This window comes from Propithecus coquereli, unplaced genomic scaffold (assembly GCF_000956105.1).
Source record: "Propithecus coquereli isolate 6110/MARCELLA unplaced genomic scaffold, Pcoq_1.0 Scaffold142, whole genome shotgun sequence".
NCBI classification, from domain to species: Eukaryota; Metazoa; Chordata; class Mammalia; order Primates; family Indriidae; genus Propithecus; species Propithecus coquereli.
In genome coordinates, this window is record NW_012138525.1 from 2,178,230 (window position 1) to 2,204,184 (window position 25,955).

General features: G+C 53.7%; 1 protein-coding gene across 7 annotated transcripts in view; it reads right to left on the minus strand.

Annotated features, from left to right (window-relative positions):
* The window catches only part of PRRC2B (proline-rich coiled-coil 2B), a 59,789-nt gene that overhangs the window by 4,479 nt on the left and 29,355 nt on the right, over positions 1 to 25,955 (minus strand). For 4 of the 7 annotated variants that reach the window (XM_012639746.1, XM_012639742.1, XM_012639740.1 and 1 more), the window contains 18 exons: positions 24,368 to 24,563; positions 20,235 to 20,451; positions 17,510 to 19,585; positions 15,982 to 16,187; positions 15,242 to 15,387; positions 14,488 to 14,629; positions 12,957 to 13,039; positions 12,244 to 12,435; positions 11,908 to 12,105; positions 11,387 to 11,473; positions 10,140 to 10,244; positions 9,784 to 9,976; positions 8,785 to 8,882; positions 7,687 to 7,814; positions 6,924 to 7,164; positions 3,930 to 4,088; positions 3,281 to 3,372; positions 1,170 to 1,251 (listed from right to left, as the gene is read on the minus strand). In XM_012639746.1, the coding sequence (XP_012495200.1) occupies positions 1,170 to 1,251; positions 3,281 to 3,372; positions 3,930 to 4,088; positions 6,924 to 7,164; positions 7,687 to 7,814; positions 8,785 to 8,882; positions 9,784 to 9,976; positions 10,140 to 10,244; positions 11,387 to 11,473; positions 11,908 to 12,105; positions 12,244 to 12,435; positions 12,957 to 13,039; positions 14,488 to 14,629; positions 15,242 to 15,387; positions 15,982 to 16,187; positions 17,510 to 19,585; positions 20,235 to 20,451; positions 24,368 to 24,563 (4,641 nt within the window). The remainder of the gene's footprint in view (positions 1 to 1,169; positions 1,252 to 3,280; positions 3,373 to 3,929; positions 4,089 to 6,923; positions 7,165 to 7,686; positions 7,815 to 8,784; positions 8,883 to 9,783; positions 9,977 to 10,139; positions 10,245 to 11,386; positions 11,474 to 11,907; positions 12,106 to 12,243; positions 12,436 to 12,956; positions 13,040 to 14,487; positions 14,630 to 15,241; positions 15,388 to 15,981; positions 16,188 to 17,509; positions 19,586 to 20,234; positions 20,452 to 24,367; positions 24,564 to 25,955) is intronic. The other 3 variants (XM_012639741.1, XM_012639743.1, XM_012639744.1) reach the window with 3 other exon arrangements.

Genomic DNA, 25,955 nt, shown 5'->3' on the forward strand with positions numbered 1-25,955 from the left:
TAGTTCCCACAACTCCCTTTCTGCTCCCGAGCTGCAGAGGAAGGCTACCCTCAGCAGTCCATGCCTTGGCTGACGGACCAGACGCAGAAGCCACTCTCCCAGTAAGGAAAGTGGCTGCTCTGTCTCTGTCCCCTCTGTGGGCACTGAGTGCAGTGATTCGGAGAGGCAGGAAGACACTGGGTCCTCCGCAAAGAATTCAGCAATGGCACACCCCGGGGTGGAAGCATGTCTGGTCCCAAGGCTGACTGGAAGAACCTTTTCAAATCAGTGCACCCCATGCCCCGCAGGCAAAAAAGCCCCTTCACGTAGATCCAAGTGCATGCTGCAAGTCTTGGAGCCCCCAGCTGTGTGCTGAGGGCGGGATGGGGCCTCTAGGCAGAGCTGCTTCTCCAAGATCTCTGGCCAGGATTCAGCCAAGCCCACACCCTCCAACTCCCACTGTATGAAACCTTTCCCTGGGGCCCTCGTTTGACCTTGAGATTCCCAATCGCCCTCCATGGTCTATGGCTCTGCACAGAGAAAAGTCACAGAGTTCTGGAAGAAAGCTTAGAAACTCATTCCATACAGTTCAGCTAGGGACCCGAGGGGAGCCCAGCATGGAGGAGTGTAACAGAGCAATCGACCCCCCCACCTGCACCAGCCAGTCACGCTGACTCCACTGAACACCCCGCACACGTTTTAGAGCAACAGTGAAGACAATAGTGCCTGCAGGAAAAGACACTGAGAAGTCCTATTTATTATAAAATAGGAAAACTGAACTTCCCCTGTGATCCCACCCAGCCAAGACACAGACGAGACACATCACACACCAGAGTCAGCGCGCGCCCCCCACCCAGCTTCTACAGCTAACCCGCAGACCTGACCAAGTCTCCCAGAGACCTGCACAGCCCCAAATGGCTAGGGACAGTACACCTTCTGGCGTCACCTCCTCAGAGGAATCAGTATCCTCCCTTCTCTGCAGGACAAGGAAGGATCCAGATGCCCGTCAAGAGGAGCAATGCCTTTGCAGGAGGGACTCAGGCTGCCCGGCTCCCGGTTCCATGCTCGAACCGCTAGGGCATGTCTCTCTTTACACAAGGAGCACTCAAATAGGTGAGTCCCTCCCCTTTTGGCGTTTGGAGACGGGCCTAAGTGTCCAGGGCTGAAGGGTCTGGAAAGCCATCTTCTACCTGTTGAACGTAGTGTCCCTGCACAGAGCCCATGTTAACTGCTGATCCAGAGGGCTTCCCACTGGGGCTAGCAGAGCTAGGCCTGAAAAAACCAAAGGCAGCGGTTGAGAATACACAACGTGTCACCACAGAAATGGAGTCAAAGCCTAGCACAGGGAGGCGGCAGGAGGAAGGAAGGGCCCTTTGGCCAAAGACCTCGCTCTGGGCAGTCCGTAGACCTCTCGGATGGAAAAAACCAGAGACCTAAGGCAGCCAAGAAAGCGGAAGTGGGGAGAGGGTGGGGGTCGCTGTCCACCCGGCACCTCCCCGACAGAGCTCAAGGAAGAGAGGGGCTGAGGCCCCTGCTACAGGCAGACACCTCCGTCCTGCTACGGAGAGATGGACACCGACCACCTCGGGTTCGGAGGGTCTGGACCAAAATGGTGCAGGCCCCAGACAAAACGGTCGACAAGCCTGATACTGAGCAAGAACTGTGCTGAGTATTTGTGTAGTCTCCACTTTAAGAGGGGGCAGGGGAACAAAAATGTATAATATGGTTCTAAACGTGTTCCACTGACTACTGGTTAGTTCCCGGGGATGTTAATTAGGTGCTACATGAGAAAAAGACTCCGTGGTCAAAATGCCTGCGTGCTGTGTGCACAGGGTCGAACAGGACTCTCAACTCACTCCCCAACAGGCCACCTCGGATGCCGCACACCCCAACTACCTAACCGGGAGCCCTTTCTTGCAGGGTGTGGCTCTGCAGCTCTGTTTCCAGAAAACTTTGGGAAACACTGCTTTATAGAATGACACCAATTTCCCCAGGCCCCCAAACACCATCAGAACAAAGCCTACTAGTTAAGACATATTTTCTAAATATCCTCCGAAGAACGATCTTCTGCCATTCCTACAACTAAACGGGCACAGGCAACTCTTGTCGCGTGAGCTTCCGTTTTCTGGGTTTTGCCTCTTTGAGGAAGGCTCTGTAGCCAGATGCTGCTAGAATCTGCCACGGCAGCAGGGACCACAGCATCCGTTCATACCTGGAGCTCCTTTCTTTCCAATCATACTGTTCGGTGCTGCCCTCGTCTAACTTTTTTATATAGTTCTAATGTTTTGGCCTATGTGAAAAACATGGTAGGAAAACAAAACATACCAACAAAAATAAATGAAGCCAAAAGAGAAAATAAGATCAGAAAATTAGATGAAATGGGGAAAACCCCTTTCTCTGGAAAGGAAGCTGGATGCGCAGAATGCCGTGACAGAGGAAGACGGGCTGACAGAGCAACAGGGCAGAGTGACCGCAGCAAGAGCGAGCCGGGACAAAGGGGACCTGCCTGTGGAGTGCTTCCCCGTGGGCAAGGACCTGCGTGTTCGCGGAGTGCCCCGCGGTGCCTGGAGTAACGGTGCTAACCTCTCACAGGGCTCTGCAGGTCGCGTGTGTCTGTTCCACGCACTTGCAAACACAAGGGTATCTCCAGGAACCTCCCACATGTAACAAGAGTCAGCTGGACCAGAGCACATCCCAGCAGGGGTGAAAAAGCCAGACCAGGTCTCCCACTATAACCCGACAGAGCCGCCTCTGACCCAGCTAAGGGGACCTGGGGCAGTTCCTGGACACTGAGACAGACACAAAGGAGGCAAAAAGAGGGTGCCAGTTTATGGTGTGGCAGGAATGGCCCCGAGACCCAGCAGTAACAAGTCCCTTGGTAGGGGGCAGAGGGCGGGCTAAGATGAAGGAGACCGTGGGAAAGGCCAGACGCCACCTCCTTCGCTAGTGGGTCCTGTTTCTAAAAATCTGGTGAGAGAGTTTTATGTAGTCAGGGTTGGTCCTGTTGTCTATTAAAACATTAGCCAATCCTTTTCCTGCCTTTCCAGAAAGCTCCCCAACCCAGAGCATCTTATAATGATGATTAAAAACAAAACCACTCTCTGATTCACCATTTTAATCATGGTTAACTAAAACACAAGTGTGTCCCAGCACTGAAAGTCATGGTGACACATCAGCCTACAAAGGGGACCAGGACTCGGTGCCCTTCAAACCACTCTCCCAGGGCCCACGGAATCTTCTGGGCCACATCACCAGCAAATGCTCAGCTACTTGGCATTCAACCCCCAGGGAATGTCTTTACCTGTAGGTCTGTGATGATGGTACGGGGCCTCCTGTAGGAACATTCTGTTTACTGTCAGCAAAGTGGAAGCCTTTCATCTCCATCTGAGAGGACTAGAGAGACCAAGCAGTAACAAGCCGTCATGTGACGGTCCCGGAGACAGCCCAGCCTTCGCTGCCCCACCCTGGGCGCCACGGCCCAGGACAACTTCCAGGGAGGCATCTTCTAGAGGAGTTTGCAAGCCCCTCCCTTCCAATCCAGACTCGAAAGAGGGCTTTTCCTTACAAGGAGGAAGCATCGCAATATTTTTTTCCTTTTTAAAGTGAGGTGGGAGAGCTGACCGTGCACGTCTAGGACACACAACTGCGACGGCCTTGCACGTGGCCTCGGCCAACCCCAAGGAACACTTGTGCGCACCCTCCTCCCGCCCTGGCGGTCTTGCACATGCCCAAGCCTGTGTACGTCACTACCTTACACAGCAACCGAGGAGTTTCCGAGCCTTGGGATTCCAAGGACTTTGTAGTGTGGGAAAGCAGTGGTCTGGTGAGGCCCAGAGCCTGGGTCCCAAGCCACTGTCACTTTCCACCACACAAGGGTCCCAGCTTGCTAGAACAGGGCTGGTGAGACAAAGGTCCCGCCCCAGGATCACCGGTGGTTGGGGCACCTTTACCTCTCTGCTGGTGTTCAGGACGGGCGGCTGGGACCCGGGCGGAGGAATCCTTCGGGGAGCCCCAACGGAGAGGCTCTGCCCTGGCGGCAGCTGAATGGACTGGGGCAGGATCAGAGGCTGTTGCCCGGAGCCGTATCGAGGCAGTGGCATGGTCAGCTGCTGGGCGACAGGGACAGTCAGGCAGAGGAATGGACGCTGAGGAGAAAGCCTAAAACACGCACCCAGCAGTGACCACACATACACCTCAGATTCCTACTTTAAAAGAATGAAAGCACGGCCTGCACATGACAGTCAGGATTCTGAATGTCTACTCTGTCCACAGCGGAGACTGCCCAGGTTGTACGCTGTGGATGGCAGAGGGCAGATCTGGCTGGAGTGTCACAGGTGGTGAGAAAACAGGCGGACTAAGCTGGCTGCAGTCATAGGAGGTAATGGTGTAAGATGTGTCTCCTTGACATCTCTGAAAAAGGCTGTACCTCAGCCCCTTCTGCCTCCGTCCGAGTGTTTGCTGAAGCACAGATGGTGGCAGGGAAGCCGCAGGGCAGTCAAACACAGGCGTGGGCAATGCAGGGCAGCGTGTGACATGCGGATACAGCTGCAGGGTGCCCAGAGCAGCAACAAACCCCATGTACGTGCGTGTGCCTGAGTGTGCATGTGTGCGTGCTGGGCAGGGTGGGCGAGGAGAGAACGAGTTAGCGGAGTCAGGACGCTTTTGGGAAGTAATGGCCAAGCCAAGTCCCAACAGATGAAGCTGCTCAGCATGCCTATCTTTGTATTCCTTTGTGCAGCACAAAAATGCAGGACTCTTTTACTGTTCTGCGTCCATAGTGGTAGAAAACAGGCCCAGCTGGACTCTGGGATGTGCCGGCCCCTGGAAGCGTGATGTGACAGGAGGAGGGTGGCCGCAAGGCCTGACCAACCACAACAAGGGCAATGGGGGAGGTCGGCCTGGAGACTCTCAGGACAAGGGGACAGAAAGGCCCCTTTGTTTTTCTGAGACAAGCTCTTCTTGCTCTGTTGTCCAGGCTGCAGTGCGGTGGTGCAATCATAGCTCACTGCAGCTTCCAACTCCCAGGCTCAAGCAACCCTCCCACCTCAGCCTCCCAAGTGCTGGGATTACAGGCATGAGCCACCGTGCCTGGTGGAGGCACCACTTTTGGTCTCTCAGTCACTGTCCTCTTCATCTCCCTGCTATCGAGTCCACAGTGGAGGGTCAGAAGGATCTATTGGAAGTACATCACTGAGACTGGTGGTGGCTGGAGCCTCAGATGCCAGGCTCGGTGCAGGAGGAAGGTGACAAGGACATGTGCCATTTTTAGAGCACAGACTCAGAGCATGGCATGATCTGAGTTGTTAAGGACTGTGAGGACCCAGGACAGAAGCAGGGGGATGAGGTGGGAGCCCCTGTAGGAGCCTGGACAGCGTGGTGGGGCGCAGAGGAGGAGAAACAGCTGGATTCGGAATCCTTTTAAAGCCAGAGCTGGGAGGGCCTGCTGGAGGATCATAGGGGCAGAGAGGGGAAGCAGGGAACCACGGCAGGACCAGAAGGACCGGGAGGAAGACTGTTTTGGACGTGGCAAGTCTGACAGCCCATGAGACATCAAAGCAGAGACACTGGGCAGTCCACTGGATTTGAGACAGTTTCAGCAGACAGATCGGGCTGGAGACATGCATGTGGAAGTGATCAGAACAAGATGGCACTTAGAGCCACAGGTCTCGTAAGAGCCCCAAGGACAGGCCCAGGCACGCCAACCTTACAGACCAGGGAGGGGACAGCAAAGGAGACTTCAGGGCACTGAGGCAAAACCAAGTGAAGAACATGATTCAGGGGGGAGGCAGGATCACGGGGTCAGATGCTGCTGCCAGGGCATGTCACGAAAGGAGGACCCCCGTCCAGAGGGCAGGGCCATAGCACATTTGCAAGCCGACAGGAAAGGCCACAAGATACAGGAAACGCAGGGAAACCTGCCGAGGCAGGGCCACCCCAGAGGCACAGGCAGGGAGATGTGGCTGTGGGGGCTTGCAGACTGTCGCTCCTTCTATTCCCTGCGTGACACAGGACATGAGGTCATGGTGGGGTAGGAGGCAGTGAAGAGGAGGGTGCGAGTCTGAAACTACTGGGGTGGGGTCCACCTGGGGAGACGCAGCTCAGGAGTGAATGCAAATGCCGAGATCTCATGGGCAGGGAGGAAGGAGGCTGAGGGGAGAGGGATGACAAGAAGGCGGGTGGTGGGTCCCAGGGGGTTAAAGAATTTTGGACTTGGGTCACTGGAGTGGTTTAGAAAAGTCAGAGGTGACAACTGAGCAAGACCCTTACACTTCAGATTATGCAGGAGGTAATGACCAAGCCTAGGTGGCAGTGTGGACAGAACAGGCGGCTGAAGGGGACAAGGGCACAGGTGGCAATCAAGTCACAAGCTGGGAGGACAGGGTGCATGGCAGCAAGACCTGGGGGGTCATCCACGCAGACATCAAGACCACCGGGACCAGAACAAGAGAGGCAGCCACAGCCAAATGAGGGAGCAACCCCAAAGACGCCAAATACTGCCCACAGGTCAAGGGAGAGGAAGGCTCAGAGCAGATGCTGGATGTGGCATCGTGGAGCTCGTAGCAGCACGGAGGGCACAGTCTACCGTGTGGGCTTCAGAGCCGGGGTTTCAGGGGGGAAGGAGGGAGAGGGCTCTAGAAGCATCAACAAGTATGCAAAGAGGATGCCAACTTTGTTTCCATGCCCATAGCATGAGGGCAGGGAGGGAGGAGGCAGCCTCCATTTGGGGGACTGCAGGAGTGGCAGTGCTCAGGGAAAGCCGGGTCCCGGGAACAAGGAGGTGACGGGGCTATTCAGAAAAAGCCGAGTTCTGGCAGCCTGAGGACAAGGCACGGTGGCCCCACACCAGCACAAGCCATCACATGCCAAGAGCGAGTAGAAGGGAAAGACGAAGTTGTGATGGAAAGAGGCTTAGTGTTCTGGGGTGGGGCGCCTGAGTTCCTGACCTGTGGGAGCTGGGAGTCCAGCATCTGGGAGGCGCCCAGACCAGCAGCCTGGCCGAGCTGGCCCTCGTAGACCAGGGCTTGGTTTCCACTCAGGGTCTGGTAGTGTGAGCCGGACTGGGGCTTCACCATCTCTAAGGGCTGCATGCCTGGGAACGCCGAGTACGGAGGCTTCAAGGCTGTGCCCCCGGAGAGGATCATGGTGCTGGGTGGTGACAGGCTGGGGTGCATGTACACCTGAGACCTGCAGAAGTGACACATGCACAGGGTTAGGAGGCATACACAGGGATCTCAAATGTAGCAAGCACCTGGATCCCCGAGGGCCTGCTAAACATAGACCTGGCCCCACCCCAGGGCTTGACCCAGAAGGTCCGGGATGGGGCTGGGAACGTGCATTTACAGCAAGTTCCTAGGTGGTCCTGATGCTGCTGGTCCACATACACTTCGTGCATCACTGGATTAAACAGACACATCCACGCTATACAAGGCACCGGAAGACCTCTGTGATGCCCAAAGCCCAGTACGTCAGACGTGGAAGAGCGCCTTAGGCGGCGAAGGTGGGAAGAGGGGGCAGAGAAGGGCAGAGCCAGGGAAGGAGGCAGGATGATGTGGAAAAGAAAAACAAGGCCCACCATGGCCTCTCCCAGAGCAGCTTTAGTAACGGGCTTGGAGTGGTGGAGGGCAGCACAGGGCAGGGCAGAGCAGAGGGAGCGCCGGAGGGGCCCGGCTGTGAGCTGCCAGCTCTGCAGCCCGGACACGAGCTCACCTGAAGGGCTGTAAGGAGCTGAAGATCTCCTGAGACTGGGAGACGGGGAGACCCCCCCTCAGTCCGAGCTGAGCTTGAGCCTGCAGAGATGTGTGAAGGGAGATCGGGATCTGCTGGGCAGCGGCAGCCTGCAAACGGGAGGCCGGGCGGGTCACTGCAAGGCCCTCCAAGGCGGTTCCCCACCACCCACCTCCTCAACCCCTCTCCACATGGCAGGTACGAAAGTGCCCCAAATACGATTCCAGCATGTCCTTCCAGGGCTTCCCTTGCTCTTGGGATAGAGCCTGTACTGAAAAGGGGGTGGCACCCCCAAACCACAGCGTGTTCCTCCACTGGGACTCTGTACAGTGGCGAGAAGGAATCCCAGCTACACATACCAACAGAGCTGAACTTGGAAACATGACGGATTTTAACATGTACGCAGAGAAGGTTACATGCAGTTTGAGCCAGTTATATGAGAATCAAAATCTTGCAAAACAAACAGTAACAGTTAAGAATACATTTTGAAAAAGACATCAGGACAGGCCACGTCCTCTGTTCTCAGACCTCAAACCTGCACTTGGAACAGATTCTGCCTGGGAGATCCACTCCTGGTGTGTGCAGGTTCACGGGTCTGTGGGGGTGGCTGGACCATTTGAAAGGCCCAGCACCAGCGTTAGCAGGGAGACTTAAATCACGCCCTGCAGCACAGAAACTACGCCATCCTGCATAGAAACAAACACCTGCTCATTTCTAAGACTACCTCTTTCTAATGCATCCATGCCTGGTAGTCTAGGCCTTTCTTCTCTTCATCAGAAGGATACCTGATCACCAAAGAAAATTCCATTTTAGCTAATTCCCCAGCTAGGGTACAGGAGGGATAACTTTGAGAAAGGATCATTAAGCAGAGTCTGGAGCATTGAGTTAACTCCATTTCTCTTCCTTGTCTCTCGTTTATTCATTCAATAAGTACGTTCTGGCTGCCATGGCGTGCCAGGTGCTGGGCACCATGTGAGAGGGACACAGAAAACAAGACAGCGAACAAACAGATGAAGAAGGTAGTTACGCCCGTGCTGCATCTTCCCTCCCGCTCCCAGGCCACCTGCTCGCTGCTGTCACCTGTTGGTAACTCTGTTGCTGAGGTATCGTTTGAGGAACCAGCCGGGGCTGACTTGCAAACACGTGTCCGTCCAGGTACAGAGGAGGGAGGTGGCTGCCTGGAAAAACATCAGGGGGTAGAAAAGGATCAGGTCTCACGGTTTCGGCAAGTCCCTCCAGGGAGCCATTCTGCACACTTGCGCTTCTCAGGGGACTCCGTGGGGTGAGGGCGTGTATGCGCAGGGGCTGCTCGGTTGCCCCTGCTTCTGCCGCATGTGCCTGCTCACGGCACACCTGGGACACACCTCAGGGAGCCAGGGAGGCTGTGGCATCAGGCCCACCTTCCCACCTAACCACGCACCAACTGCCCAGACACTCGGGAGGGACATTTTAGTCTAACTGAGGGCTGCCTCGGTCTCTCAGTCACTGTCCTCTTCATCTCCCTGCTATTGAGTCCACAGTGGAGGGTCAGAAGGATCTATTGGAAGTACATCACTGAGACTTCGGCAGCTGGGCCCTCATAATCCCCATGCTCTCTCTTGGGGCAAGAACACAGTGGCAAGGATGGTGATGGTTAAGGATAAACAGCTACCACAGACGGAGGGCTCAGTCGCTAGGGAAGAGCTGGCTTCGTGGCACAGCCACCCCACGGAGTGCTACCATCACCCGGTCTTACTCCACAGAGGAGGAAGCTGTGGCCACAGGGGCTAGCTCCTCGCTGGCAGAGGTGGCACAGCACTGGCAGGTGACCTGGGTCTGACTCAAAGCCAAGGCTGCTCGTTCCTCTCTCCAAGAGGTGGGAGAGCCTTGCATGGTCCCATGTTCTGCTTCCCAGAAAAGGGAAGCAGGAAGTGCACATTATCCGCAGCCCATGGGAAGCTATGACCACCTGGCCTAAAATCGAATTCCAACTTCTACAAACTCCTTAACCCTAGGCAAGGTGTTTAGGGCTGTTGATCCAACACTTCTCTTGAGTTAAGTGGAGAAGGCTCCCGAGGCATGGCTCGGGGGACAAGATACCTGGCATGGAAGCAGAAGGTGCCACAGAGGCCACAGGCATGGGTGGCATGGACACCCCACCGAAGGAGCTGTAGTTGACCCCGTTGGAGGCACCCACAGAGGACGGCGGCTGGATGCCCGAGCCGGCACCTCCTGGAGAGCTCTGCTCCGGCAAACTGGGGGAGTTTTCCCAAGCCTTGCGCGCAGACTCCATCTTCAGAAGCAAGGGAAGGGAGGGGAGGGACGAAAATTACTACCAGGGATGGCCGTGCACAGCACAAATCTAAGCTTCAGAGTGGTGGGGGGCTCCTCCCTCCTGCCTCTTCACAGGCTAAGGCACTGGCGTGGGCCCCTGCCCAGCTCAGGGCTGGTGTTACCTTCAGAGTGAGGTCAGCGGTGGGGAAGGACATTGGGGAGAGGCCAATGGCCCTCTGGATGTGATGATCCCGCCGCAGGATGGGAATACTCTGGGTTAGCCCTGCCTGGAGAGGGGGAAAAAGGAAACCATGGAATACACACAGCAGCAGAGAAAATGAGACGCTTGTTCAAATTCACCTATGACTTCTCCAAACACATATTCAGTTTGGGCCACGGGTACTTGAGACCGCCACGATGGAGCTGACAGCAGCTGAGACCACAATCTCTCTCGTCTAGATCACCGCCTTCATCCGTGGACAGCCACCTCCACACCCACACTCCACCAAGGCCTCCAGACAGGGGCAATCATGTCCCCGCAACACAGAAATTGACTGGCTGCCAGCACGCAAGCACCTGGCTCAGCAGGCACCTGCCATGCGGCCTGGGGATACCCTGGGGCACCCAGGGAAGGCTGTGCCCTTGGCCAACTGTGACAAAGAGGTCTCTGGTAACAGAGGCTGGAAATGCAATGGCTAGGCCCTCTGCCGGCAGATCCCTGGTGTCCTTTGACATATCACAGCCACTTGGAGAGATCTCAGGGCAAAGAAACTTGTTTAACCCAGCTTTTCCAAACATGCATGACCACAGAACTTTTTTGTTTTTTCATTCAACAACTGTCAACATTCTGCAGCACTGATGTTCCTTGAAATCTGCTGGGAAGTGCTGCCCAGTGAGCCCCATTCACTGAGCACATCCACTGAGCACCTACGCCGCCAGGCGGAGAGGACAGAGCGGTGAACAACAACGCTGCTGTGACAGCCATGACTGTGGCCCTGAGCAGCTCACGACGGATGCGTCTCCCTGCTCGAGTCTGCAGCAGAGGGACAGGAGGTCTACTGGATTACAACAAGTCAGGCCACAGGCTGCAGGGACCCTCAGACATCGAGGATGGGGCCTCCCAAGGAGACCCTCTCAGGGCCCCTCCACGGGGCATAGAAAAGAGTGTGCACCATTCTTGGCATGTACCTGGCACAAAGGAGACTGTGGAACCAAAGAAAGCCAAATAAGTCAGACCTCGGGAGTTATGTTATCCCCACTGGAAGGTCACAAACCTGGGCGTGGAACATTTAAGCAACCTGCCTGAGGACATGTAGCTGGCTAGAGACTGAGTCACAAGTCAAAGCCAGGCCATCCTGTCTCTCCTCTGGCCCAGGGCCTGCCAGTCACGGGCGAACAGACAGAGCTAGAGGTAGAGGTGCAGACTTACATTGCTGGCCAAGGCGTCCTGAAGTTTGACAACTGGATTTCCTGCAGGACCAGAGGCAGAGCCGGGCGGCAAGCTGAAATCAGAGTCCTGGGAAAAGGGGGAAACAGCCCGTGAAATCCTGGCTCACCCCTCCCCAGAGGCTCACAGTAACCGCACCTCAAAAAGTCCACTGAGCAGCGTTCACTGGAGCCACAGGTGAGCAAGATGGGCAGATGTTTCCTGGTGGCACATGAGAAAGGCAGCCACCCTTGCTCCTCTCTCCCTGCCCCCCAGGTGGCCAGTGGAGACAGAGAAGGTCACCACCTGCTCGACTGAGCCTGGCTAGTGCCACCAAGGCAACCTATGAGGCCAATCAATAGCACCTGCCCCACCCATGACTCCACACCAACACTCTCGCCCCTGGAATGGGCTCAGCTCCCATCTTCTTGCTCTTTCTAGGAGACAACCCTGTCTAAGCCCCCACCTTTCCATGTACCAAAAAGAAAAAAGAAAAAGGAAAAGGAAACAAATCAAAACCTCACTTTTGGACTGACTCCAAACTCAATGGGTGGCACAGGCAGCACAGAATCCACGTGAATCTCCACCCCGTTAACAGGTGGGACGACAGCCCCTTGCAGCCGCTCGGGCCCCTCTGAGCCCTTTCTGTTTTTCAGAGAGCGTTCGTTGCCGATGGGTCCTGGTCTGTGCTCCTTGCTCTGTCCTGAGCCTTGTTCTGAATCCTTGATGGAAAAGCAGAGGCTGAGACACACAGACTGGGACGACCGCAGTCTCCAGCGTCTAAGGGCCCTGGGAATGGGGGAAGCAAACAGACGATGGCCCCTTCCGCCCAGGCCTCCATGAGGGAACTTCCAGGTTACCTTCTGCTCAGATTGCTTCTGAGCCTGCTCCTTGTGGCTGTCAGACTTGGGTTCCGCCAGGCCAGGCCCGCTCATCTCTTCTGGTTTCAGAGTACCATACGGGGAGCTGCGCTGCGAGGAGGTCGCGGATGACTCCCGAGACTCGGCACTCAAGTCCACGCCACTATCCCCCTGGCTGCTCTTAAAACCCTGCTGTACAGAGCACAAGATGGGTTAGAGCCCTGACCCCAAAACTCCAGAACTTGATTACCCAGAAAGTAAGAATGTGTGCAGCCCTGAGACACAACTCCCCAAACCACCTGCCCCCACGATGTCTTCTCCTAATCTTGGTCCTGACCTGCTGATGGTGCCTGGAAACTTACATGTGGCCAAACGCACTGAGTCTGCTCAGGCGCACAGCCACGAGACCCTCCGTGTGCCCTAGACCAAGACTGCCCAATTCAGTTCTCTCATGACCCAAATCCGACTGAGTGACCACCAAGACCAGTTCAGGAGGCCACGGCTCAATCCCTCTCCCTGCCCAGGGGCTTCCCCTTGTCACCCCTTCTCTTTCTCCCACAGGCCCCACACAGACCCAGAATCCACACTGAAAACCAGTGACAAGCCAGGGCCTATGGGAACAGACTCAGGCAGGCTGGGATGAAGGGGTCCACAGCACGCCAGCCACGAGGACGGTGAGCATGCAAGCGGCACGCAGCCGCAGCCACGCTCACCTCGGAGGAGCCAGGCTCGGTGCTGCTGAAGGCGGTGACGGCTTTCCTCCAGGAGTCACTGGCTGAGGCCTGCACGGGGAGAGCTGCCAGAGGGAGGAAGACAGAGTCAGGGCATCAAAGAGGAACAACCAGTCTGGAAAAACACGAGTTTACGAGTCTTAAGAAACAAGCACAGGTACAGCTTACAAGTCCAATTCCCCTGACTGCCTCCCCCACCCCTGCAAATGACACATTCGTGAGCGGATCTGGTCTGACGGCTTTAAAGGACTTTCCAACATCCTCAGGCGGATTTCATCGAACGGGCTTCTCCGTATTTTATGGATTATATGCAACAGTAAACACAACAGCAATTTCTTATTCACACCTGTTTGAATTCCCTATCACTCCTTCTGTTACTGCTTTCTTTCACTTAAACTATTTATTTTTAAAAGTTGGCAGCTTCTCTAAAGTCTTTAAAACATCCAAGTGGGTATTACTCAAATTTTGTTAGCTCGCACACTCCGTTGAGAATCTGACAACAGCCTTGGACCCTAAGCCCAGAAAAATGTACATGCACACAAAACTTTACATGCTATTTTAAGACCCAGGGGCCCTCTGAAGCCATCCATAGATCCCTGGTCTGATCAACCTATAACACTGCAGAAGTCCTGGAGGAACAGATCTGACAAAAGGGGATGACTCTTCAGTCTAGCACGCACTGCTCAACCAAGCTGGCGGGCAGGCATTTTTGGACATTTATACCGTGATACTCATCACTCACACACTCTACCAAACACACTGTTATCAATGCTTTATCAAAAGATCATCATAACCCCGTCTCTACTAAAAATAGAAAGAAATTAATCGGACAACTAAAAATATATAGAAAAAATTAGCCGGGCATGGTGGCGCGTGCCTGTAGTCCCAGCTACTCGGGAGGCTGAGGCAGGAGGATCGCTTGAGCCCAGGAGTTTGAGGTTGCTATGAGCTAGGCTGACGCCACGGCACTCTAGCCCGGGCAAATGAGTGAGACTCTGTCTGAAAAAAAAAAAAAAAAAAATAGCACCAGATATAAAATTGAGAAAAATATTGTTCAGGGAAAAACAATTTTTTCCAAAAGGTAGGGTATACCTTACTCAGGTTTGCTTCCCCAGAATGTTTGGGGAGGAGCTCATAGAACTTTCCTCCAGGACCAGGGAAGGGCACACCACAGCTAAGAAAGCTTCTGAGCTCTTGCTGGTCTTCCCATCAGTCACTTGTCGCTCTTCCATAAGATAAACGAGGATGGCTGATGTGGGCAAAGAAAGTGGAACCCATTCCCCGAGTGATTCTGGGTCACGGGGTTGTCCTTTCCCAGATCATGACATGACGAGCAAACAGCACTGAGGGCATTCGACACTCTGGCTCAGCCCAGGAAAGCCCAGGGGAGCCCAGGAAACAGCCGAGGCTCCCCCTATATGTATTACTCGGACAGCACAATGCCCCCAGGAGGAGATCCCGGTCTGTGAGGCGACCTTGGGCCACGGGTTGAGCCCTGATGCGCTGCCCCTACCTTGGCTGCTGCTCTCCCAGATCTCGGTGCCAAGGCTGTTGCTGGGCACGGTCACATCACCTTGTTCCAAGCACAAGTTGTTTTGCTTTTTCGCAAATCGAGGAGGAATACGGGAGGAAAGGCCTCGACCTTTGACAGGCACCTACGGGGGGGAAAAAAGTGATAGCGTCTAGCCCAAGGCATGAAGACTGACAAATTCTCCCCAGGAAAAGTATCTCAGGTGTCAAAATCACACCACCCAAAATTGCTCCAGAGACGCTTGGAACTCATGACTCCCAGGACCTCAACCGCAGAGTGCACTGCAATGCCAGGCAAATCCAACCCCAGGGAAGGGCTGCCGGACAGGTGGACTGTGATTATGTGTGTGTCCAGCCCTGGGTCCCCTGTAGCACAGGGTTCATGACCTGAGTGACCCCCAGACTCCCAGGGGATGAATCTCGTTACACTCAGGCTGGAGCACAGTGTCGGGGGGTGGACTTGGGAGGCTGGGGAAGGTCTGCATCTGGCTTGGCCACATCTCAGCTGTTATCACCGGAGGACAAGTCACCCTCTTTGAGACTCAATTTCTTCCTCTGCAGAATAGCGATACCATCACCTACTCCCACAGGGCTACGGTGAGGGCAGGCACCGCGAGATACCGCATGCTCAATAAATACTCCTTTCTTCCTCCCAGCTTCCATGAGCGTCACTCAGACGCTCTTATCCTCCGGCCCTGGCTTCTCGGGCACCTGCAGGCCTGCCTTCCCCCGCTCACCTGCACTGCTTGCTCCTTCTTCCTTCTCTCCTCCTCCAGCAGGCGGCGTTGCTTCTTGGTCAGGACTTCGATGAAACCTTCGCCCACCATAGAGCCCACCTCACTCTCCTCTCCGGGGCTAGACCCACAATTTTCAATGATGGCATCTGAACCAAGATTTCATGAGAAGGGACAGTGTTTTCATTCATCAGAAGGCAAGAATAACCCAACCCAATAAGCACCTGACATCTAAGGACAGGCTCAGCTCAGGAGGCAAGGCAGCGCCTGGTTTGACACTGCCAAGAAGCTGTGGCGTATTCGCCAGGGCCCATGGAAATCTGGACATGATCTCTGCACCTTTCTCAGGTCCCCTCTTGATCTCAAACCAAAGAGGCCTGAGTAGCACTACAGTTAAGAAAACAGTTTTGGAGAAGGGCACACTTAAATCCCAGCTCTGCTCCGAGCCAGCTGTGTGACCTTGGACCTGCTACTGAATCTCTCTGGGCCTCGGGCCTCCCCTCTTTAAAACTGGAAAGCCGCGGGGTGTCCTGGGGATTCAACAGGCTGTGAGCAACACGAGGGCAGGATCTTATCTGTTTGGTCCAACACTGCATCCCCAGAACATAGCGCAGCACCTGCCCTGCAGTTGTAGGAGCTGGCGGATTCAGTGACGCAGCAAACACAGCAGCCCCCACCCGCCATGGCCCTCGGTTCTGCCTAGTTCTTCTTCCCTCTAAAGCTGGGAGCAGGACCAGACTCACTTCCGTAGTTCAGGTCAAACTGTTTCATGGTCTCTCCCTGTTCGCCTGCCCTCTGAGCAGCCAGCTTGGCCTCTTTCTCCACCTTCTTAGTGGAGGCCTCGGGAAGGTCGGTGTTGCCATGGGCTGCCCGCTCCAGCGGGTAGGGTGAGTGGCCACTCCCACTGCTGCAGCCACTAAGACCTCCAGGCAAGGCCTCATCTGGGGACCTACAGAGGAAAGAGAATCCTGTTAACTCAGAAACAACCAAAGGCTGGTGAAGGGGGGAGAAGGGAAACTCGCATGTGCACACGGCCCGCACACAAACACAGCACCCTGACCTAGGTCCACTTCCCTTCGCTGACCCCTCGGCAGCAGCATCTGTGTCTGTACAAACGCCACATGGAAAGCCCGCATCCCATCCCTGCTGGCTCGGAGCTCTACCCACTCCTGAGGAAGGCGGCTCTTTGACCAGCCCCTTCCCAGGGCTTGGCACTTCTGTTCTTCCCCGCTACAGGCCGAACTCGGCAGACCGCAGCAGGGAGAGAAACGGGACATGCTCAGAACAGAGCTGCTGACCTTTCTGTTCTCATCCAGGAGACCTGGACCAGCAAGGGGCCCAGGCCGGCCCACGCTCTCAGGACAGAAATCAGAAGCAAAGCCAAGTCTTGGCACCTGGGCCCTGGAAAGCTAGGCCAGACCGACACCTAAAAGAATCAGCATTTTCCTGTGGCTCCTTTTTTGGGGGCAGGAGCACCCCAGGTTTCTGTGCCTTGAATTCTAAGGAGGATGGGAGATGCAAAGCGATCTTCCCAGTACGCTCTGAGGGCAGGGAAGGCATCCACACACCTTGCATCCCGCTGTCTGAGACGTGGACTACGGGCACTCAGTAAACCTTGCGCAAGCAACCCCTTCCCCAATACAGGGCAGCCTGTGGGCAGTGGGCTGCACTGAGCACAGACCGTCCTCCCGGAAGCCTCTAGTTCCAGAGGAGAGACACTCACAGGCCTCGGGCAGCCCGTTTCCCTTTGCACCTGCTGGGCTCCTGCGGTGCCAAGGTGGCAACCCCTGCAGCAGCGCTACATCTCTTCACTGTGGAGAAGGACAGCCACTTGGGAAGAGTTGCCTCCGCACAGGCAGAAGGCCAGCAGGGCCCCCCAGGCGACTGCCTGGCAGCAGCTCCGTAGCAGGGTCTTGGGGACTGACTAGTGCCTTGCCAGGTCCATGCACAGACAATGCCCCTCTGGGCAGTAGCCCACTGACAGGTTCCAAGGACACTTACGGAGGCCAGGTGCCAGGACAGCTGCCACAAGAGAACTATGGGGGTAAAGGGGATGTCTAGCTTTAACTTTTTCAAGCCACAACAACACCACCACAAGCGAGGCAGACAAGCAATGCAGGAGCGAGTGATGGGGACACTCACACACAATGGCCTTGGGGGCAGGCGCCCCCACGGAGCACCTGACCCACGGCAGGCATGCATGCATGAATTCAGTGCTGCTAAACAACAGGACGACAACAAAAAGGGCCTGGGATGGTGTTCTGGTGTTACCTTTTGGCTTTCAAAGGCGTCCCACTCTGTTGGTTCTCATAACGGGGGGAAGTGTCACCACCACCTGGCCTAATCGACTTCTCCCCAAACCCTCCCGGCTCCAGCTTTCGGCTCTGTCTGTCAACCAGGGGTCTCTGACTGGAGAAGCTCCTCTTGGCCAGCTCCTTCTTCTCACCCAAACTGGCCCCGGACAGGCCACCGTCCACCTGGGAGTCGGGCTCGGCCCCGTGGCCTTCTCGTCGCTCCCGCCGCTCGCTGAAGTCACTGCTCTCGGAGGCCGTCTCCCACTCTTCGTTGGCGTGATCGGAGGAGTTCTGGTAGGAGAGCTCGGGGGACCTGTGACCCACAGCGCTGCTCTTGTCCCCAGGACAGAGTTTGGACCTGCCCGGCCACTGACCCGCCAGCAGGTGGGGCTCCTCCTCCGGGCCCCACAGGCCCAGTGACTCACGCTCTTGCCGGAGGCGCCGGAATCGAGGGGGCTTGTCTTGGCGCGGAGGGCGCCTTCTCCTGAAGGGCCGGTTTTCTGCATTTTCAGAATCTGCCACGTGGTCGTCTTGGAAGAAGGACCTCTTGTCCTCCAAGCGGCTGTCCTCAAAGCTCCTGCTGCCAAACGAGTCGGAGTGTCTGTAGGAATCGGGGATATAGTCTCTGTCTGCGGATCGCCGGGACCCGCACGTGTCCGAAGCGCCATACTCCTGCCAGGAGCTGCCTGGACTCTTGCTCTGCCGGTGGGGTGACTCTCTGGAGACGAAGGTTCTCCGCCCATAGCCGCAATTGCTCAGCCGGGGAGGGAGAGCTCGCCCAAAGGCCCGAGGGCCTCGGCTCTTAGCGTCCAGACTGTTAGGGTCCTCCGAGTACATCTTGTTGGACCGCCAGGAATCTCTGTAGTCACCTTTCTTCAAGGCGCTCTCCTCCCTCTCCAGCAGCGAGCCCTCGTTCCCGTTCTCAGAGCCTCTCTGCCGGCGCCGCTTGGGAAGCTCTTCGTACTCGGAGCCCTCGCTGTGGGTCTCGCTGGCGATCCTCCGCCGGGGCTTGGCCCGGGGGCAGTCTTCCGGCTGGGCGAACTCGCGCAGGCCGCGGCCCCGGCCGCTCCGCTGGCTGCTGCTGTAGATGCCACGTGCTCCGAGGACCCCCCCACCACAGAGGCTGCTTCCGTTGCCACCAGCAGGCCGGCCGCGAAAAGTGAACTCTCTGAAACCGCGGCCCCGGCCCCGGGCCTGCCCTCTGACCCCAAAGGCCTGCTCCTCGTCGATAAAGATCCAGTTATTTCTCTTTGTTGGGGGAATGTCGCTGGACTCTCGTGAAGGTCTGGTTTCCCAGGCCTTGTCAGGCTTCTCGTCCTCCTCAAACTTGTCGGCCTCACGGCCAAAAGCAGCGTGGGCAGGACCCTTGTCCTCCAAGGCAGAAGGGGAGGAGTTAGCCAGGGTGGGGTCATTCTCTTCATCCTCATCCTTCTCTGCCGTGCGAACCTGCTCCTTCTCCTTGGCCAGACGCTCCTCCCCGAGTTCCTGCTTCATCTTCTCCAGCTCCTTCTCCTTATCTTCTACCTTGAGGGCTTTTAGGACCGGCTTCTTGATGGGCCCCGACCTCCGGGTCCTGCCCGTCTGCTCCTGCTGCTGGCTGCCGGAGCTCCGGGACTCGGGCGTCCACTCAGTCTCCGAGGACGGCTGCTTGCTGGGGCTCCCATCCTTCTCCCAGGAGGAGATGTTAAAGGATGGCCCCTCCTGGGGCGCCTCCTGCTCGACACTGTGGGCTGTGTCAGCGGCCTTTGGCTGGTGGCTAATGTCCCAACTGCCATACTCTGGCTTTTTCTCATCTGGGACAAAGTCAGGCTCCAATGGGGAACACCTGAGGTTCTGGGTGTGACCCCCAGGAGCACCTGCTTCCTGAACATTTTCTTGGGGTAGAAACAAAAGCTCCTGGCCTATTCTTTGAGAAGAGATACAGCTGTCAAAGTCTGCTTGGGCCTTCTTGTCAAAAGCACTCAAGTACTCCTCCCCTCTCTCCTCAAAGAGATCGCGCTGGGCACCTATGCCCCCGGACCTTCCGGGTGAGGCAGAGTAAGAGCTTTCATTCCTGAAAAGGAACCAGAAAAATCAGTCAATGTGATTGGAGCCTGGTTCCTGGTTTCCATGCTGAACACAGAGCTTAGTTTTAAAAAGAAAAAAATTTTTTTTAAAAAGAAAGAAAAAAAAAACACAAGCACCAACATTTGCGCTATCTGTAAACACGTCTCAGAGCGGCTGGGCCATGGATTGGTCGGTGGCCCCTGGAGTCCGAGAGAATGAAGAATGTAGTGGCCACGGGTGGGTGCAGCGTGCCACCCTGGGGACAGCAGCTGGGCAATCCTCTGGTTCAAAGAACAAGCTGGAGCCTGGGCGTCCGTGAAGCGTCGGGGCACCAGATGGCAGGGCTACCTTTGCTTACTTAACAGGAATGAGCCAAGACCCACTCTCGACCTCGTCTGCCCCGGGAGGCCCCCACCCACTCGCCATGCACCCGAGGCCCAGAGACCCCAGGATTTCTCCTCCTCCTCGAGTCCCGCCATCAGCGAAGAGCCTCTCACACAAAGCAGTCAAGCAGTCCTCACACTCTCCTTCCTAGAGGGCACGAGCGCCCCTTCAGAGGAGCCCGCCTCCGGGCAGTGCCTCTTCCCAGGGCCCTCTCAGTCAGCACCCGGAGTCTCCCTCCAGCGGCAAGGCAGGAGCACCAAGTTTCGTCTCACCTGACACGCATGTCCATAGCCAAGGTGTCACTCGACTTCGGGTGGGGCAGTGAGTAGCCCTTGTTCTGCAAGGCCATGTAGCCCTCTGGGCTCCACACAGGGGCCGGATCCATGGTGGTCACCTTTCTCTCTTGGAGTGGGGGCACACAGTTCTGATCCTCAGAGCGACAGCCAGTCCCACTGAGAGGGTCTTGGGGCGCCATGGGTTTCATCAGGCCTGGGGAAGGCAAAGGCTGATCTCCGTCATCTCATGGAGAGAGCCCTGCCCAATCTCAGGGTCAAAGGCTCAGAGCAGACCAGTCACCCCAACTATCACATGCATACAGCACCCTGCCCACTTAAACATCACGGGGTTCATTAGCTTTTCTGATCAGAGGACCTTTGAAAGTACACGTGCATGCAATCTGAATTGTCCAAAGACCTGTGAAGTCCAATCTCAATTCTCAGATACTATCCTGACTTCCCTGGAGAAAAGTAAGGGAAGCACATTTGTCAGTCTTGGAAAACCTTTGGGCCTGGCCTTCAACACCCTCCCAGCACAGGGGATAAGGCCTTTCTGTACAGGGCAGAGAGTTGCAACTCAGACGCTGCTGAAAATAAAGACCCTCAAAGGGCTATGACCACAAAAAGCACAGTGCACAAATACACGCTCTTTAGTACTAGGAACTGACTACAAGTCTGTCTTGGCTTGGGCCAGGGCAGGGAAAAAATAGTGACCCACGCCCCCGGCCCCAAATCCAAAAGCCATATGATTGCTTTCATGAGGCTTAGGGTAGGGGGAGTTCAGATTTCTACCTCCCACAACGGTCCGGAAGCCTCCCAAGTAAACATGACAGGTGGTTCTAGGCTGGCAGAAGAAAACACAAAACCAGATTGGAAGGACAGACCTTCAACCCAGACCATACTGGGTCCCCACAGATAAAACTCTGTAGGGACTGAACTTGCCATCCCAACTGCCAGAGCACACGTGGAGAGTAACCCACCACGAGTTTGCAGTGAGCCCCCAGGACTTGAGGTAGCAGAATAATTTGTTAAACACTAGAAAATTACGTATAAAATGATTAAAAGCATAAAAGAAAGAATTAAAAACAAAAGAAAAATACAAACAAAAAATGAACAGATTTTAGAAATCAATTCTAGTAATAAACACATAATCACTGAAATTAAAAGCCTATCTGGGACAGTAAGAAAGCAGATTAGATAAAGCTGGGGAGAGAACTAACTAGAAAATAGTTCTGAGGCAGTTTCCTGGGGGCAACACAGAGGTAACCTCTCCTTCATATATTCTTCCTCATTTAAGACACTTGGAAGACAAAATAAGAAGGTACAAAATAAACCTAGTGGAAGTCTTAGAAAGAAGGATAAAAAGAATGAGGAAGAGGTGATATTTGAAGTGATAATTAGATGAAAACTGTCCAGAAGTAATTAAAGACATACTTCCTTCGATTCTAGCACAATGAGTATTAAGCAGAGTAAAATAGACATAACACATCGACACAGAACTCCAGGACACCAGAGACAAAGAGAAGATCTTAAAAGCAGCAAGGGAAAAAGATCTTAAAAGCAGCAACAGGAGCCAGAAGAAAATGGATTGCCACCTTCACAGCACTGAAAGACGGTAACTGCCAACCTAGAATTCGATATTCAGCTGCGCTTTCATTCAGAAGGGTGAAATAAAGACTTTTTCAGACAAAGATAATCTATTGCCAAAAACTTTACTGAAGACCTGAAGAATGTACTTTATAGAGAAATAAACTCAACCAAGATGGAAGGAAAAAAGATAGGAAAAAACTGGTAAATATACAGGCAAATCTGAATAAGCACAGACTAGATAAAACAACAAATATAATAATCACTATTTGGTGGGCATAAAAACAAGGAAGAACTGAAATTCCAGGCAAAAACCACGAGTAAGCCTGCTGGTGGAGGTAATGAGAGTTCAGGTGAAGGGCAACGATACTGATGAGCCCTTGCTGAGTCAAGGGTCCATGCCGCAATTTCAAAGTAACCACTCACATCTAGTAATAGAATGTAGAAGGGAAAAAACAAACAAAAAGAATAGCAAAACTTAATCCAAAAAAGGCAGGAAATAAAAAGAAAGGCATACAGAAAGAAGAACAAACAGAATACATAAACTAGGACAGCTAGAAAATCTAAATATACTAATCTCAATAAATCTAAAGGGACCAACTTTGGCAATTAAAAGTCATAGATTTTCATATTGGGCAAAACCATATACATCTTGTGGATGCAAAGATACACTCGCTCCCCAGAAATAAGGGCTCAGAGAGGCTCACAGCAAAAGGTTGAAACAAAGATATCAAATAAACCCTAATTAAAAGAAAACCGGGGCCGGGCGCGGTGGCTCACGCCTGTAATCCTAGCACTCTGGGAAGCCGAGGCCGGCGGATTGTTTGAACTCAGGAGTTTGAAATCAGCCTGAGCAAGAGCGAGACCCCGTCTCTACTAAAAATAGAAAGAAATTAATCAGACAACTAAAAATATATAGAAAAAATTAGCCGGGCATGGTGGCGCATGCCTGTAGTCCCAGCTACTCGGGAGGCTGAGGCAGGAGGATCACTTGAGCCCAGGAGTTTGAGGTTGCAGTGAGCTATGATAAAGCCACTGCACTCTAGCCCGGGCAAAAGAGTGAGACTGTCTCAAAAAAAAAAAAAAAAGAAAACTGGAACCAGTCATCTCAGTACTTTGGGAGACCAAGGCAGGAGGATCACTTAAGCCCAGGAATTCAAGACCTTTCTGGGCAACATATCGAGACCTCATCTCCACAAAAATATTTTTCAATTAGCTAGGCTTTGTGGCGGGTACTTATAGTCCCAACTACTCAAGAGGCTGAGGCGAGAGGATTGCTTGAGCCCAGGAGTCAAAGGTTATGATATGCTACGATCGTGCCACTGCACTCTAGCCTGGGTGACAAAGACCCTATCTTTAAAAAAAAAAAAGAAAAAGAAAAAGAAAATAATTATATTGTTGTGAGACAAAGTAGGTAGTAAAGAAAGAGATAGAAAGCACTATTAACTGCTACAGAAAAACAGAAGAACAAGATGTAATTCCACACCTGTAGGCCTCCAGACAGACAAAGCAAAAACTGGCAGCCTTACAAGGGAAGATTTGACAAATCCACAATCATAGTGGGAGATTTCAACACACCTCTTAGTAATTGATCGAGGGGATAAAAACTTGATATAGATATTTGTAAAACACAATTAGAAAGGTCAATTTAATACACTACTTCTGATGGAGCATTCTCCTCAGGCAATCATGGAATGTTTAAAAAAAAAAACAATGATCATGATCAGCTTACAAAGAAAATCTCAACATATGTCACGTGACCTAGATCAGGATGGGTCAGCAGGCTACAGCTCTTCAGTAAAACTCAGCCTGCCGCCAGCTTTTATATGTTATGCTTTACTGGAAAACCATGATGCTCATTCATTGACTATTGTCTATAGTACTTCTTGTCTTACAACAGCAAAATTGGATAGTTAGTTGATAAAAGCCTAAAAAGTTTTACTAACTTGCCATTTATAGAAAGTTTGCTGACCCCCAGGTCTTAAACACAGACCATATTATCTGGTCACAGGCAGCTACATTAAAAATTAACACCATAAAGATAATCTTAAAAAGCCAGAAATTCATGCAGTAAGCCTCTAATACTATTGATTAGAAAAAGAACAATAATTTCCGAGGCAATAAGAAAAAAAAGTCAGAAATTATTGAACCCAAATAACATAGAGGAATGAAGTAACCCAAAAGCTAATTCTAAAAAATGTATTAGACAAAACTTGGGAAAGACTAATCAAGGAAAAAAGAGAGAAAAGACACAACATTAGGAATGGGAAGAGAGACAAAAAGACATGGCAGAAATCTAAAATTAATTAAAGCAATTTACAATGCATGATCTTACTACTCTTCCCAACAATTCTTTATCAACTATTATTATACCTTCACTTTGCAAACGAGAACACTGAACTCGGAACAATCGTGTGACTTGACCAAGAGGCCAGACTAGAATCCAGGTGGGCGTGACTAACTCCCAAGGTGACACCCTAACCACCACACTATCCTGAGTCCACACACTCCAGGAACGGACCACTAGCTACCCTGGTGCTTACCTGAAGGGTGGAGGGCGGAGGGGTAGAAGTCCACGGGGGTCCGTGTGGGTGTGATCCGGGGGTCCATGTAGGAGGGCATCATCATCCACCTGGGGTCGAAGCCCAGCATCTGGGGATGGTGTGGGTAGAAGGTGCGCTGGGGGTGGGAAGGCGGAGGGTACACCGGCTGCCAGTGCTGCATCTTGTACAGCTGCTCCTGCCCAGGTGGAGAGAGACCTGGTTAGGCAGGTGCAGGATGGGCAGAGACACTTTCCAGCAGATGGCACAGAAGCCCACCCAGAACAGAAGACCAAAGAGGAAAGAGATGGGTAGCTGCTCGAAGGGCAGACCTGAGTATCACAGCTCAGACTGGGAGGCCTCTCCAGGACTGGGTGGACCGTCATGCCATCATGACAGGAGCCCAATGCACCAGTGCTACACAAGACAGGCTCGGTTTTCATTCGGATTAAACACTCCTGGAACTGACCAACCGACCAGCACCCACACCCCTCCCATGGAACCTCTAGATGCTGGCCACTTCTCTTCTTGCCTAGAGAGCCATCGTCTTGAGTACAGTCATCCTCCTTTCCCTCCTCCCACCTGGCCTCTTAAATCCATTCTCCGCACTCAACTAGGGTGATCTTTCCACACAGCCACCCCTGGTTTCAGAGCCTTCGGTGGTTCCCCACTGCTCTCTGCCTGCCAGCCCGAATCCGACCAGGCTACCCGGAACCTACAGGCTCCTGCGAGACCTTGCTCGATCTGCATCCCCAGCTGTGACTCCAGTGACTGCCCTCCACTCCCTGCTCCATGTCTCCGCCTGCCCGCTTCAGGCCAAGGTGACATGCTGGGCCCACTGTCTGCTAGGCTCTTCTTCCCTGCACCCCTAAACCCGGGTATCCAGCTTAAAAAACACTTCCCAGCCAGGTATAGTGGCTCGTGCCTATAATCCCAACACTTTGGGAGGCCGAGGCAGGAGGATCACTTGAGGCCAGGAGGTTGAGACCAGCTTGCATAATATAGTGAGATCCATCTCTACAAAAAATACAAAAATCACCTGGGCATGGTGGCATGCACCTGTACTCCCAGCTACTAGGAAGGCTAAGGTGGGAGGACCACTTGAGCCCAGGAATTTGAGGTTGCAGTGAACTGTGATCATGTCCCTGCACTCCAGCCTGGGCAAGAGAACAAGACCCTGTCTCTAAAAACACAACACAAGACTTCTTCTAGGAAGCCCATCATAACGAGACCCTGTTCTCTGCTCCTGTGGAACTGCCATTTCTCCTCTACGGCACTCACAACCATTTACTCTATTTTGATGTCGGTATCCCTCACTAAGTCCCAAGAGACTGTGTTCCTAGCTCACTGAGGCATCCTTGCCCCCAGCACCTTTTAGGAGCACTCAATAAACAGAGATCATCTGTCAAGACACTAGAGTCACTAACTCCCCAGCCACAGAGAAGGCTACAGCCTCCACCCAAAAGCTGCTCCTTCTGACTAGACCTCAGGTCCCCAGGGAATCTGATCAGATAGGCTGCCCTGTTGCTTGCAGATACCTTTCCATTTTCAAGGAACGATTTACCCAGCACTGCCTCCCCGACCCCTACAA